Source organism: Dasypus novemcinctus, chromosome 21, assembly GCF_030445035.2.
Source record: "Dasypus novemcinctus isolate mDasNov1 chromosome 21, mDasNov1.1.hap2, whole genome shotgun sequence".
NCBI classification, from domain to species: Eukaryota; Metazoa; Chordata; class Mammalia; order Cingulata; family Dasypodidae; genus Dasypus; species Dasypus novemcinctus.
Genome location: NC_080693.1, coordinates 58,220,482 through 58,234,765, shown reverse-complemented (window position 1 = coordinate 58,234,765; position 14,284 = coordinate 58,220,482). Strand labels below are relative to the sequence as shown.

Here is a 14,284-nt window from a genome sequence, read left to right as displayed (position 1 = left end):
CCACAAGATCATCGTCTGGATGGACATGCTCGTTTAATGCCATCTGCTTCCAGTGTGGCTTCCGGGGTCCCTGGATGGTCCCTTCTTGAACCAGCAATAAAGTTTCCTTCTCCACAAAGGGGGCAACTGCCAGAGGCCTGGAGCCAAGGCCTCAGAGCGGGGAGCCCACTTCTGCCTTCTGTATCCGCTCACTTCTGTGGGTGCCATCACAGTACGGGGGCTTCTGCGTGGCCTTGCAGGTACAGAGGGCCACCGTGCGGGTCTCCTGGGCCTTGAACTTGAGTGGGGATAGGCCAGTGCGTTGGAAGAAGTGGGAGCCATCACAGAAGGGCTGGTGGAGGAAGACTCATCAGAGACCTGGCCCCGCTGGCTGGGGCAGGCCAGGTTCCATGAAGGGCACAGTGATCTGGGCTCAGGTCCAGGGTTAGACTATCTAGGTTCCTGCTAACCAGCCAACTTACCTCTCTCATTTGTAGTGCGGCGGGGTAAGAGTAGAGTTGTCATGAGGAAGTAAGGCTACTAAGGGACATTATACACTCCACCTATAAGTGTTAGTCTTTACGGCATTAATCTCTAGGGGACCAAGATGGGCAGGACACGGACAATTTTCAAGGTGAAATGGGACCTGCAGTGTCAGCAATATGTACGCTGATTAGTGTACATATTTTATTATTTTTAAATGGCTGAGTCTCCACTGGCTCATGAAATTCATTTCCTTGCCCATGTTCTCCGTGGAGTATACACGTCTCTGGGTTGGAGAGCTGCCTGGGTGCATCACAGCGCTGGAAGACTGGTATCGATTCTTTTTGGCTCCAGGAAACAACAGGGCCTGGGGTGGATGTGGGAGGGAAGGAGGGAGGCGCAGCTGGTGCGCTGTTAACTCCCTGTCCATTCTGGAGGCGGCTCAAGCAGACTGGGTGATGGAGGCAGGCCCAGAGAGGTGCTGCGGCTGGCTAGCTGTGGCAGAGCTAGAGCCAGGCCCCGAGACCGCCAGCGGGGCGGGGTAGTTGGACAGGAACAAGTGTGCTCAAGGCCACTGGGGGCGTGGGCCTGGGAGTATTCTTCCCATTGGCCCCTTGGTTATGTGTGGGAAGAGGAAAATGTAGAGTGGGAGATGGCAGGAGATGACCATGCTGTTCCCAACCAGGGACATCATGTCAAAGGGAAGGGATATTGGGCCTCACCTGCTTCTTGCTGCGGCCACACACACACCACCTATAGGTTTTCCCAGCCACCAGCTCCACTTTGATGGGCGTTTTCAAGGCCACAACAGACTTGGCTGGGACTCTGGGGAACCATTGGGCCTGTGGAAAGAGAAGGTGTGGCGCTCAGGGCCAGCCTCTCAAAGCCCCTGGAAGGCCTTTCCTACCTATGGCCAAGTTCATCTCCCCCTGGTCCTTGCCCGTGGCAGGCTTCCTCCTTGGGTCTTGGACCTGATGCCACCATGCAGGGACAGTCCCCTTAGGACACCAGAAGGACCCTGAGCTCCAGAGGGAAGAGATTTCAAGGTCATGTAGGCACTGAGTCAGGCCTGGCTCCACCCTGGGTGCTAGGAAGGGAAGAGGGCTGGGATCCATCAGCCCTAAGGCAAGGCCTGCCTTACCTGGCACTGCTGTTCCCAGCGCAGGGTCACTTGGCACTTGGCTTCTGCCCTGGGACCCCTGGATTAGCCCACCTCCCTTGGGGTCATTGGGGTGACAGGAAGTGACCATGGGCAGAGCCGGAGGATGTGTGGATGCTGGCATCTGCAGAGCAGGGTGCTACCCTTTCTCCACTCCATTCCATTCCCAGGTCTCTATCACTTGAGGTCTCTGGGCCAGGAGGGAAAGCTGGGGTACTTACCAGCCAAGAGGAAATGTCTCGCCTCTGGTTCAGCTTCTGCAAGGCACACAAGCATAGTGAGAGACGGCAGTTTGGAAACAGAAAAATAAAATCAATGGAAATGGGAGGACGAGGGAAGCGGTCTGGGAGGGAAGAAATAACGGGTCTAAAGGGAGATAGGCGAGATGAGAGAAAAAGGGGTATAATCAGAGCAAGGACTTTGGGCAGGCCCTGGCACCCAGTAGGGGCTCAGGCAGACGCTGCTGCGGGCGCGCCGAGCAGAGGGCTGCGGGCCGCTCGCGGAGGGGGGCGGCGGGACTGGGATGGAAGGCCTGAAGGAAGGGGACGCTGGGCCAGGGGACCAGGGACGAGACGACCGGCCGCGCCCGGGGTGAAGCTCACCCAGGCGCCGCGCGCCGCGGGCCGCACGATCACCGCCGGGCCGCCCATGGCCGCCCGCCCCGCCGCAGCGCCGAGCCGGCTCCGCCCCCCGCCCCGCACCGCCCCGCTCGCGGGTCACCTTCCGGCGTCCCTCCGCCTCCCCGCCGGCCCGGCCTCGCCTCCGGAAGCCGCCGCCCGGACTTCTGCGGGGTCCGGCCCAGCCCCAGCCGCCGGAAGCCGAGCGGAGGTTCCCGCCCGGCAGGCTCCCCGGGATCCCGTGGGGGTGTAGAGGGGGCTCTCCTGGCGCCCCCTTCGGTGTCGGCCTGTCTGCGGATGACCGCGCTGACTGGCGGGTTCCCCGGCCTGCGCCTCCTGCGGGCCCTCCCCGCCCCAGTTAAGTTTGGGAGGGCTTGTGGGGGCGGGGCGGGGGCGAGGGCGCACCTTCCCGGGAGCCGCTGTCGCCTGCGGTGTGAGGCAGTGTTCGTGTCAGCGCAGTCGGGTACACCCCGTCACCTAGGGCCCGCCCCGACCTGAGATTGCGCCCGTGGGGGTGGGGTCAATGTGCGCCCCGGGCGTTTCTGCACGCTGGTTTGTGAACTCCGTTCTAATGGCTGAAAGAGACCTCACAGACCCACGACCTTCAACCCTCTCCTCCCCTCCGTAGGCGCCTAGAATTGCCCCCACCCCCACCCCCTTCCCGTCAATAAAACCGAACAAAGCACGGTCTCTTTTTTTTTTTTTGTAAAACATTCTTTTATTAAAAGAACAAGTGCTGTTTACGAACTGCCCTTCGTACAAATAACATCCGTTATACAAAGATACAAGATTGGGATATGCACAATTCCAGGCTGGGGGCCATTGCCTTTTGGGCTGAGGATATAAAGGTGGTTTTTAGAAAGAATGAAAAAGGAGCCCCTGGGTTTGCAAACTCTGGCTTCCCGTCCCTCTCTGCTCCCCTAGGAAGGGGATGCTACATGGGAGACAGGCTAGGATGAAAGAGAGGGGTGTGGAGGTGGGAGCCAGGGTTTGGACCTCCATTCCCACCACTCAAGTTCCAAGCTGAACTGGAGGAAAAGGAGAAAGTGAACAACGGAGAATGAGGGCACCAATTCAGTCCCCCACTTTTCAGTAGATCAAGTGGTTCAGTAGACAAAGTGGTTGGCGCTGGACACACCCCAACCTGGATGGACATGGCTCGGGCTTCAAAGCGACTGCACCCACCTGCCTCCAAATTCCCAACCGAAGTTACCTTGATCCTTCCAGGCACCTCTCCCCAGGAAAAGAGGCTGAGATGTAAGGAGAACTGGGAGCAAGTGCTCTCCCCCTTCCCACCACCATGGAAGATCAAAGCTGGTGGGTGCCTGGAGTTTTGAAAATGTGTCTGCATTTCCAGTTTGGGAAAGGCAAGGTTGGGGAAGATGGCACCCATTCTCAGGGCTGGCCTTGGCTCTGGCCCCTCACTGTTCTAGGCCCTTCCTGCCTCAGGCCGGCATCCCTGGTGCTGCCCTGGAACCAGTACAGGGATGGGTGGAGAAGGAAGCCTTTGGGATCCCCTCGTGGGCCTCCCTGTAAGGGCACCTGGAGGCAGCATAAGACCCAGGAGGAAAAGCCCCACAAAAACTAATGAGACAGTTAAAAAAAAAAAAAAAGGCAACCTTTAAAGTGTCATTGTCTAGGAAGAGGATCCGTCAGCTCTGAGCTAAGACAGTCAGTGCTACATAGATGCCCTCCAATCTGGGACACAGTCCTGCACTCACACATCACACACGTCACACACACAGGGACAGAGCTGGCCACATGGAGGTGCTGCAGTGGGGCAGAGAACCGAGGACCGGGAGGCCAGGGTCCTGAGGGCTGGCCAAGCCCCTGCCCCTCAAGGCTTGGAGCGGTCACCTGTGAAGCCAGGTGCTGGCTCACACAAGCCCTAAAAACAGGTTCCTTCCAGCTTTGACACAGCCCAGTTGAGACCCCAAGGCTGGACACACTGGCTCTGGGCACACATCCCCCTCACACCTCCTCCACCCTTAACACACCGCAGCAGCTCCACTCTCATGCATTTGCTTCCCGCCCCTCAAACCACATCCTTTCCCTCCCCTAGAGACATCTACAAATCGGAGTCCCCTACCATCCCCCCTCCAAATGCATCCTCCAGAAGGGACTGCAGCTGGGAGAGGGTGAAGCCATTACAGCTATCCTCCAGCCCTGGAATCCTGCTCCCTCCTGCGAACCTTTCCTATTACGCTCTCTCAAAAGAAAGAAATGCCACTGCCTCCCTCGTGCTTTGCCCCAATCAGGGGGGTGGGCACCAATCCATACCCATCTGGGCCCCTTCTTCAAATCTAACCTGACGAGTTGGCACAGCACCCCAGGCTGGGGAATGCCAAGAGCTTGCGAAGCTGGCGACTCCCTGGGTGGGGGAAGGCAGAAACATGGTGGGGGGGGGTTGGGGCAGGAAGGAGGGGAGGTCTTGGGTCCAGTGCACTAAATCTTTTGGACTTCTCAGCTGCAGCAGCCTAGGAGTGGATTTGCTCCCCGCCCCATCCAGGGCAGAAGTTAACTCTAGCCCTAAGTAGGCCGGTCTCAGGCAAGGGCGTGGGTGTCAGTGAGTAACACTTCTAAGAATCTCTGCAAGTTTTTTTTTTTTTCTTCAGTGGTTTGGGGCAGGGAGTTAAAATAGATAAAAATGAATAAAATGCTGAATGCTATCATTTCTTTCTAACTGATATTTAGCATTAATAAAAAGTGAGTATTTCTGAGGTCATCAAACTCCTCCCCCCACCCCCAAGCCCTTGCAAGTGCCTAAGAAATCGCCTCTGAAGGGTTCCCACCCCCCCCTTCCATTATCTGCTCCCTAACGTCTTACAAAGTCTTATCAACAGGAATATTAATATTATTTTCAGTATCAGAAAAAAACCAGTTGAGCAGCACAGGCAAAAATATATCTGCACTACGTTTCTGTCATTGCCAAAAATATACACATCTTCTTTTCTTTATTAAAAAAAAAAAAAAAAGCCAACAACAACAAAAAACCCAAACAGAAACACACACAAAAAATTCCACACATGCAAAGAGACTGACAAGACACGAGCTCCAGGGAAGGCTGGAAGTGCCCGGCCCTGGCTCCAACCCCAGTGCAACTGAAACACATACGCAGGCTTCACCCTCGCCGCTCTCCTGAAGCTCCCACGGGCCCCTCGGGGCTGGTGGCCCTGGGTAGGTGGGGACTCTTTTTAAGGTGAGAAGACCACTACACCCTGGGGAAATAGCTGGTGGGTGAGGGGACAGTTGCTAGGTCAGCTTAAACATCTCCCCTGGTTGGTGGGGGTGAGGATGGGGTTCGGGGAGGCGGGCTGGCTATATTCTAAGAGGGTGGCTTCCACGAAGGGAAGGGGCACTTGACCCTCCCCGGCCCCCTCCCCCAATCCCTGGGCCACCCTTGTGCCAGGGAAGCAAGACCGACTCTCAGTGGGGGAGGGGGCCCTGAGGGAGCACTGAGGGAGACCTTTGGGGCCTGGGGTATGGGGAAGGCAGGGGGGCCATTACCCTGATTCAAAGCCCCCAGCTACTCTCCAACCTTGCAGGGTGGTCTGGTTTTTGTTAACCTTTCATGCCCCCAAAGGGGACCAAAGTTGGTGAGGTGGGGAGGGTGCAAATAAGAGCTGGGAACTGCTGCCTCACTCAGCAGCCAGTGCTCCTTCCTCAGCTGCCCCAGGTCCAGGGGAGACACACACACACCCACGCACGCACATACACACACATGCACCCGCACTTTGTGAGTCACACGGCTCCATTTCCCCACCCTCAGCACTCCTAATTCCAATAGTGCAAACAAGGGGCAGGGGCACCAAGGGGGGGTGGGGCGCGCAAGAGGTGAGGAGCTCGGGCTGAGTTTGCTGCTATTCGCCCTTCCTCAGCCCCCCAATCTCTGGGATTTTACACGTTCAGCTTGGGCCCCTTGCTGGGGGCGGGGAGGGCAGTGAGGAACCATCCTTGGATCCCTCCTTCTGCCATCTGCCCAGGTTGGGAAGAAACTGCAGGAAAATCCCAGCCACCCCTTCTTCCTTTCTAGAGTCCCACATTGGGTAGGGCCTGCCCAGGGCCTCCCCCTCCACTTCCCCCACCCAAGTGCTGATCCGTCTAATGTGGCGGGTCCAACCTCAACCTCCCACTTAGGCCAAGCCCACCTTGCTCTCTAGGGGATCCCGAGATATCTGCTGAGGGTGGGGACTCCTAGGTGGGCTTAGAGTCTGTCTGCCCTTGGTGCCTCTCACAAGGGGGTCAGGGCCAGGTGTGGAAGGGGCCCCCCTCTCGGTCTCAGTCCTTGGCACCAGGAGTCCCCGCCACTCCCTGGGCCTCAGCATGCATGTGGGCCCCGGCTCTCCAGTGTCTGGGCGTGGGTGCTTGCTCCAGGCTAGGACCCCTCAGGCCAGGATCTGTCCCTTCTACTTGGGGGGTCAGGAGGGACCTGGGTAGATTTAACCTTTTTCCTGGTTGGCCGAGGCTCCTTTGTCAGTGGTCTGGAAAGAGAGGAAGGGAGGCTGGGGTTTGGGAAGTTGCCTGGTGCAGACAGCCCAGTTGAGGTCAGGGTTCTGGGCCAAGAAAGCGGCTGCAGGGTGCAAAAGAGGAGGCCAGCTGAATCCTCTGGCCTGGGCTCTGGCAGGGCACACCAGGGCCAGCATCTGGGTGTGGGAAGGGTGCCCTGCATGAGGGCACTGAGCAGACAGGAGCCAGGCCTGGGCTGTGCACCCTGACAGGAAGGCACCCAGAGGGCCATCTTTTTAACTGGCTCATTCAGGGATGAATGCCCTTTTCTAATTGGTCCTTTCACTTTTGGCCCATAGGAGTATCTTTCTCAGGTCTGCACAAGGGCACTCTCATGCTAGCAGAGGCCCTGGGGTCCACGGCAGGGTACCTGCCAGAGCTTTGCTGACCAAGTGGTTGCTTGCTTCCTCCTCCTGCTGATACACCTGAAACCTCCTCTGCCCTCCCTGCGAAGGGAGAGGAGCGGGCCGCAGACCCCATACTCACCCCTCCTTTGGGGCCACTGCCACTTCCGTCTGCCCCCGAAAGGCTGAGAAAGGGGTTGGTCTGGGCAGTGAGGACTGGAGGTCCACCTGCTGCTGCTACTGCTGCTGCCGCAGCTGCTGCGGCCATGAGGCTTGTGTTGTTGCCCAGTGAGGGGGCCACCAGGGCTCCCGCGGGCAGCAGGGGTGGGGCAGACGCCGTGGGCAGCAGGCCAGGGGTGCCCGCGGACAGCAGAGGGGTCGAGCTTCCTGCCAGCAGGCTGGCCATGGGCAGCTGGGAGCCCCCGGCCATCTGCAGCCGCTGCAGCTCCCGCTTCTGTTGGATCTGCTGGATCATCTGGTAGACAACAGTCTGGTGTTCCTGTAAGGGGACAGACTGCACAGTGGCTGGTGGGCTCCGGGTCTCTTCCCCACTGCTAGCCTGCTCTGCTTGGCCTGGGCCCCCTCCCATCACAGCAGAACCATGAGGCAGGAGACTTGGGAGACAGTCAAGGTTCTGTTTCCACCTCCTTGCTTTGGGTCTCAGTCTCCCCATCAGGACAAGAAAGGGCTTGTACCCATCAGCGTTTGTCAACTGAGGCTCTGTCGGCCAAGGGCAAGAGCCCTGGCCCTGCCTACTAAATAGCAGTCAGAATAAGAGCCTGACACTTATTCTCTGTGTGGCCTTAGGCACAATTAAAAATGGTCCCACGGGTGGTATCACCCCAAGATGAGAACCACTAAACTAGGTCAATGGTTTTCAACTCCCCCTCTTTTTATGGTTTTGTCTTCATTAAAGATTATTTTTGTTCTGAATAGGTAAAGCAGTCTCAGCATTCCAAAAATCAAAACAACTCATCAAGGTTGACATTAAGAAGCCTTGCTCCTACCCTGTCCCCATCTGCCCCTGAAGCTAACCAACTGAAATGGTTCCTTATGTATCTTTCTAATGTTTCTTTATATGAAAATGCTTAGTTTTCCAGTTTTCCCCACCTCTTTCATTTTCAAAAGGCAGAACTCCCTTAGCAGGACCCAACATACAAGACAGAGCCAAAGGCACCTGCTCTGGTTGGGGGTATGGATACCACCTGCTCAGCCTCTTCCCCACAAAGCCCTGGAAAATCCTTGTGGCTGGGAATGGGATGCTCAGGAACTGGGCCCTTGACACCCTCTAGACCTCCTTACTACAAACAGGACAGGGAAGTGGACTTGGCCCAGTGGTTAGGGCATCCATCTACCACATGGGAGGTCCACGGTTCAAACCCCAGGCCTCCTTGACCCGTGTGGAGCTGGCCCATGCGCAGTGCTGATGCCCGCAAGGAGTGCCCTGCCACACAGGGGTGTCCCCTGCGTAGGAGAGCCCCATGTGCAAGGAGTCCTCCCCATAAGGAGAGCCGCCCAGTGCGAAAGAAAGTGCAGCCAGCCTAGGAATGGCGCACAAAAAGAAACAGAGATTCCTATGCCACTGACAACAGAAGCGGGCAAAAGAAGAAGATGCAGCAAAACAGGACAGAACTTTTTAGGATTAATGCTTCCATAATTTGTTGAGCTGCCCTTTTCTATTATTTTATTTTTCTAAATTTGAAATAAAGTTATTTTTTAGAAAAGTGCTCTCAGCCGAGGGTTTCCCCTCCCCAAAGCCCAGGGGGGCCCTGATAACAATCCTTACCCTGCCCCCTCCACCCCTGCCCCATACAGGCCCAGCCCCAGTGGCCCAGGCTCCTTCTCGGCCAGGCCTGGTGCCTCCCTCCCTCCCTCCCACTCTTCCCAAGCTGGTCCAGATGCTCTTGAGAAGGGCCCTGCCAGGCAGAGCTGGAGGAAGGAGAGCAGGGAGGGTTTCTGAGCTGGCTGGGGACGGAGGGGAACTTACTGGGGTCAGCTGTGGGGAGGCCAGGAGCTGCTGGAGTTGCTGAAGCTGCTGCTCTTGCTGCTGAAGGAGGTGTCTCTGCTGCTCGGTCAGGCTGAGGCAGGGGACAAAACACAGATGGTGGGGAAGGGACAGGGCAGCACTCCTACCCACCCCCCACCAGGCTCCCAGATCCCCTCAATCCCCAGTGGAGAGATGCAGGGATATGTATTTGTACAGGTCTAAAGAGAAAAGAGACTAAGTTCAGAGAGGGAAGGATGCAAGTTAGAGGAAGAACTTTCCAGGATGAAAACCTAGATTAGGGAACAAGGTGTGCATAGGACATTTTATCCCTGGAGAGCTACCATACAGAAGGGACTTACAGCAATGATCTAGGGAACGGACGTATCTGTGCCTACTAGGGTTCGATACCCGGTAAGACTGGAGGACATTTTTCTTTTCTTAGAAATGTGACTGTTAGGGGAAAATCCCTCCCTGAGTCAGCCTCCCCCATTCCCGTCCCCAGGGCTGACTCCCCCCTCACCTGTTGAGACAACCTGGCAGCTGCAGCGTGGGGGCCCCGCCAGTCTGGCTCAAGCCTGGAGGGGTGGGGGCAGCAGCCCCATTCAACCCTCCCAGGAGCCCATTGAGGGGCAGGGCCCCACTGCCCGCCAGCCCCCCCAGCAGCCCCTCAGCCATGGGCATGGCCCCCAGCCCCGCTGCCCCAGGTGCCCGGCCCAACCCATTCTGTGGCTGGGGCGGGAGCGGGGCAGGGGCCCCAGGCAGGGCCAAGGGCAGAGTAGCGGGGCTCTGCTGGAGCAGGGGCAGCGGTGGGGGCGTGCTGTGGAAGGACAGCGACGAGCTGCTGCGGCTTGGGCAGCCTGAGTGCGGGTCCTGGGGAGGGAGGGGGAAGGGAGGGGTCAGAGGGGCAAGGGGCCAGCAGGACCCTTCTGGCCCCTGGCCCAGCACCCACCAGCACTCTCACAGATTACAGCCACCCCACCCCACCTCCAGCCCCAGGCAGAGCCACCTAGGAGGAAGAAGCAAGGCCCAGAGATGAAGGTTAAAAATCCAAATAGTTTTCATGAGTCACGTTTCCCAAGCACTTCCAGGGAAGCCAGCAACCCCTCATCATCCTTGTTTAATACACATGACAATGACAACGCGACTGTCTGGTAAACCACACCCAGAGTTTAGCGTGTGTCCTCTATTATCTTGTTATTCAGTCTATGCGTGAAGCCACTGATTTCTTAGACAGGTTAAATAAGTCTGCAGGCAAAGAGCACAGCAGCTGGAGTGAAAGGTTCAAGTTCAAATTCTACCTCCACAGTTGAATGGTTTCTGTGACGTTGGGCTCAACCACATTCTCTCATATTCCTCACTCATAAATGAGGCTAATAGGAGTACCTAGTCCATGGGGTTACTGTGAAGACTACATGATCAATGCATTAAAAAACTCAGCACAGGGCCTGACAAAGCAGAGGTGTGCAAGAGCGTAAGTTATTGTGATGGTTTTTACTGCCAGTCACACCCTTAATGAGCGGCAGACAACAAGAACCGAATCTGATTCGTAAGAACCACAGTGCGAGGAGGGGCAACTGCTACCCCAGCCACCACCACAGGGATTATTTTGTGTGAGGCGCTATAATAACCTTTCACAAATAATTCTCAAAGAGGCCTTCTCTAACCACCTTCTCTGCAGAAGTCCCTCCCTGCCAATTCTCCTTTACAGCCCTCGAGTTCTTCTCTGCTTAGAACTTCTTCCAGTTTGTAACTGATTATTGTTTCCTTGGTCTGTCTTCAGACACAGGACTGTGTCCACTTTGTTCACTCAATGCTTAACCTGTGCCTGGCACAAAGTAGGCACTTAATAAGTGCTACTTGTTTAATAAATGAATTGATCAACCAATCGGTCGCTCCACCATCATGTCACTGCCCAGCCTCTACTAGCTGCAGTGCAGAGATGGGACCAGGGGGCCCTGGAGCTTGCTTCCTCCTCTGCAGCACCCACCTCTGAGGACGTGGACAGGGAGTTGTCCAGGCCGAGGCTGTTCTTCCCTGGGGGGCTCTTGCTGGTGCTCAAGGAGTCGCTGCTGCCGGCTGAGGGAAGGGGATCAGGGAGGGAGGTCAGGGCAGTTCGGTCCACCCGGCAGAGGTGCCAAGTCCCGGGCTTGGAGGGATTCACTCACCCTGGGGAGGCAGGCCGTAGGGGCCAGGGCAAGGGCCGTTGGCAGCAGGCAGGGCAGGAAAGGGCACGGAGAGCTGCACGTTGAGAATCTGCAGCCGTTCCTTCTTGGCCGTCAGGCTCAGGATCTGCTCCTGCAGCCGTTGGTTTTCCTTCTGCAGCGCATGCAGCGCTTTCAGCATCTCCACAACTGCGGAGAACAGGCGACAGAGCCTGAGCCCCGCCGGGCCCGGAGAGGCGGGGCAAAGGCGGAGGCGGGGCCCGGAGGGCGGGGCTGGTGCGGAAAAGAGGAGTGGGGCTACAGGGGTCGCCAGCAGGGACTTAGAAGGCGCAGGCCCAGGGAGGGACACAGGAGAGCTCGGGAGCCCAGGCCTGGGAAGCCGAGGGTGTGAGGACCAAGGGCGGGGCCTGAGGCTCGGAAAAAGGGGCGGGCGTAAGTTGGGGCTTACGCAGGACCTGGGGGCGAGGAAGGCCACGGGTGGGAGGCCGAGCGGGCGTGGCCAGGGGTTAAAGGAGAGGCCCGGGCTGGGCGAGAGCTCAGGCTGGGGCCTAGGAGGGAATCTTGCTCAAGTCTGGGGACCTCAGAGAAAAGTGACAAGGCTGGTGTCCTAGGGGGGCCTCCCAGCCCGGAGCCACCCTCCTCACTGTTGATGCCGGCCTCGCCGTCGCCCTGTTTCTCCAGCAGCTGCTCCATGTTAGTGGTCCCGGGGGCCGCGGGGTCTAACTGGCCACCTCCGCAGGGTGCCGACGCCGACTGGTCGAAGAGTGCAGGGAGGCTGCTGATGGGGGACCTGGTTCAGAAGGCAGAACCGGGCTCAGGCTTACCTCGGGCTCAGGCTTACCTCGGGCCCCCACTCCGGTCTCCCTCCCGTCCTCTCCCCACCAGGGGTTCCAGTAGGTCTCCCGCGGTCCTCGCCTTCCCCCATGCCCGCCTCCCCGCCCCACGCCTCCCTCGAGTGTCCCTCCACCCCCTCCCTCGAGCCCCCCCTCACATGGAAGACAAACTCTCCTGGGGGGAGGTCCCCCGACACCGGAAGCTGCAGTCCTCCAGGTCTGGCTCTTGGAAGGAGAAGGAGGGCAGGGATCAGCGGGGGAGTGGTGCTCTGCCTTACCGGTCCCTGCCCGGGAGGTGAGGGGATCTGGGACCGCAGATCCCCTTCCCCACGATCTCCCAACCCCAGACTCGCAATTCTAGGACGGAAAGCGTGGAGAGCCCTGGCTTGGAAACTGGCCCCTTGGGAGGTGAGGCAGTGGGATCTGGTCTCGTCCTCTTTCTCTAGGCAAAGAGCCTGGCGCTGCCTTCAGGTCCCCATAATTTCTTTCCTAGGAGTTTAAGAGCTCTAGGAATTTGGGGTTGAGACAGACCTGGGTTGAACCTGAGCCGGACACTTATTCTCTGTGTGGCCTTGGGCATGTGACTAACTTCCCTGGAGTGACTGTTGTGAGGAGTCAAAGTTATAAATGTGAAGGCTTGGCTGGAGGGTTGAGCTCACGTGCAGCAAGCTCTCAGTCGTACCTATTACGATGACCTTTGTATGACTTTTATAATTTTTCATATTCATAAACTCACAAGTCAGAAGGCAACACCCCTCGCTGGGCCACAGAATCCCGATTTGGGTTTTGGAAAATGTGGTCTCACCCTACTCTGTCAGGTCTTCAACCTGGAATCGACTCCGCTGCTTTAAGGCCAACTGCACAGGGGGGGGCGGCGCAGCAAGCCCCGCCCCCCGCCTGACAGGCGTTGTCTCTGCGCTAATCAGCTCCCTGGGGCGGGGCTGACTCTCCAGGGAGAGGGAAGGAGCTTGTGGCCCGCCCCTTTAACCCCGAAATATCCGGAAGCAGGTCGCCCAGCTGGTGGGACCTCTGTCAACTCGAAAAGCTGAGCCCAACGAGAAGGCAAGGGCACACTCGGAGGCCACGGAGGGGGTTTGGGTGCAGCGGGAAGGGTACTGGGCTTCGGAATTTGAGCCCAGGCTCTGCCGTTCCCTTTTTCAATTGCCTTGAGCAAGTGATCTGTTTCTTTTGAGATGGAGCATAATTCTGCTTTGCCCTCCCCCCTCAGCTAATGATGTACCCTGGTTTGTAGGGTATGAAACTACTTTTTTTTTTTTGCAGGGTGGCAATGGCCAGAGGGAGGGGCCTCATGCATGTGATGGTCCCCTCCCCCCCCCCCCCCCCCCCCCCCCCCGGCGGCCTTTGAGAAGAAAGGGGGGAATGGGGCTGGAGACTCGCATACCTGTGTGGCTGCTCTCAGCTTGGGTGAGGAGGGGGTTAACGGTGCCCACGGGGGTTCCAAAGATGTGGGTAGAAGGGAGGCTAAAGGTAGAGCCAGCCAGAGAAAACACCTGAGGGAAAGGAGGTGGAGTCCAGCCAGGTGGTTATTCTTGGATCTTAGGGCACAACTGTGTGTACTGGGGTAGGGGGTAGGGAGGAGTGTGCTGAGGAGGAGAGAGGACCAGAGAGAGTTCTGGGGGTGCTCAAGCCCAATCCGACAAACCACGATTCCCATGGAGGGCCGGAGTCCCCGGCAGCCCACCCACACCTGCCCAGTGAAGGAGCCCAGAAGTGAGGCCTCACCTGAGTGGTGGAGATAGAAGCAGAGGAGGAGGGGAGGGTGCTGGTGAACGGGGAGCGGCTGAGGCGGGGCAGGGCAGCGGTCCCTGGGGGCCCCAGCAGGCTGGAAGAGAGGGGAGTGCTGCAGACCGCCCGCAGCATCCCCCCACCATGGGAGATAGGGTCCTTGTTACTGGTGTAGATGCCTGCAGTACAAGGACACAGAGGAGACCCCTCAGGCAGGAGTAGATCTGGCCTCACACACCAGTCTAGCCCTCTTGCTGCAAAGATGTCACTTGTCACCTGGGGGACATTGCCTTGACATGCCTTGCTCAGTCCTGAGGAATTCCTAGCTTTTCTAAGTGCCTTCCCAAAACTTGGTAAGCCTACTAGGTGATCTCCCATGACAACCATGCAGAAGACTGGTGTGGGGGAGTATCTTGGTGGTGACAGTCACCTCCGTCCTTTACCCCTGTCCTCTGGACCAGTTTCTAT

General features: G+C 57.7%; 2 protein-coding genes across 4 annotated transcripts in view; both read right to left on the bottom strand.

Annotated features, from left to right (window-relative positions):
* Positions 1-14: 14 nt before the first annotated feature.
* CISD3 (CDGSH iron sulfur domain 3) lies at positions 15-2,335 on the bottom strand. The gene is made up of 4 exons (XM_004454930.4): positions 2,224-2,335; positions 1,843-1,878; positions 1,185-1,304; positions 15-331 (listed from the first exon to the last, which is right to left on the bottom strand). Exons 1-4 carry the CDS (start codon positions 2,269-2,271, stop codon positions 152-154), a joined length of 384 nt encoding a protein of 127 aa, XP_004454987.2. The 5' UTR covers positions 2,272-2,335; the 3' UTR covers positions 15-151.
* A 595-nt stretch (positions 2,336-2,930) lies between these two features.
* Positions 2,931-14,284, bottom strand: part of MLLT6 (MLLT6, PHD finger containing) — a 22,483-nt gene continuing 11,129 nt past the window's right edge. For 2 of the 3 annotated variants that reach the window (XM_071210632.1, XM_058284140.2), the window contains 10 exons: positions 13,814-13,995; positions 13,473-13,581; positions 12,229-12,295; positions 11,882-12,027; positions 11,241-11,426; positions 11,063-11,151; positions 9,596-9,945; positions 9,076-9,166; positions 7,231-7,587; positions 2,931-6,719 (listed from right to left, as the gene is read on the bottom strand). In XM_071210632.1, coding sequence (XP_071066733.1) covers positions 6,678-6,719; positions 7,231-7,587; positions 9,076-9,166; positions 9,596-9,945; positions 11,063-11,151; positions 11,241-11,426; positions 11,882-12,027; positions 12,229-12,295; positions 13,473-13,581; positions 13,814-13,995 — 1,619 coding nt within the window. In that variant the 3' untranslated portion in view covers positions 2,931-6,677. The remainder of the gene's footprint in view (positions 6,720-7,230; positions 7,588-9,075; positions 9,167-9,595; positions 9,946-11,062; positions 11,152-11,240; positions 11,427-11,881; positions 12,028-12,228; positions 12,296-13,472; positions 13,582-13,813; positions 13,996-14,284) is intronic. The other variant, XM_071210633.1, reaches the window with a different exon arrangement.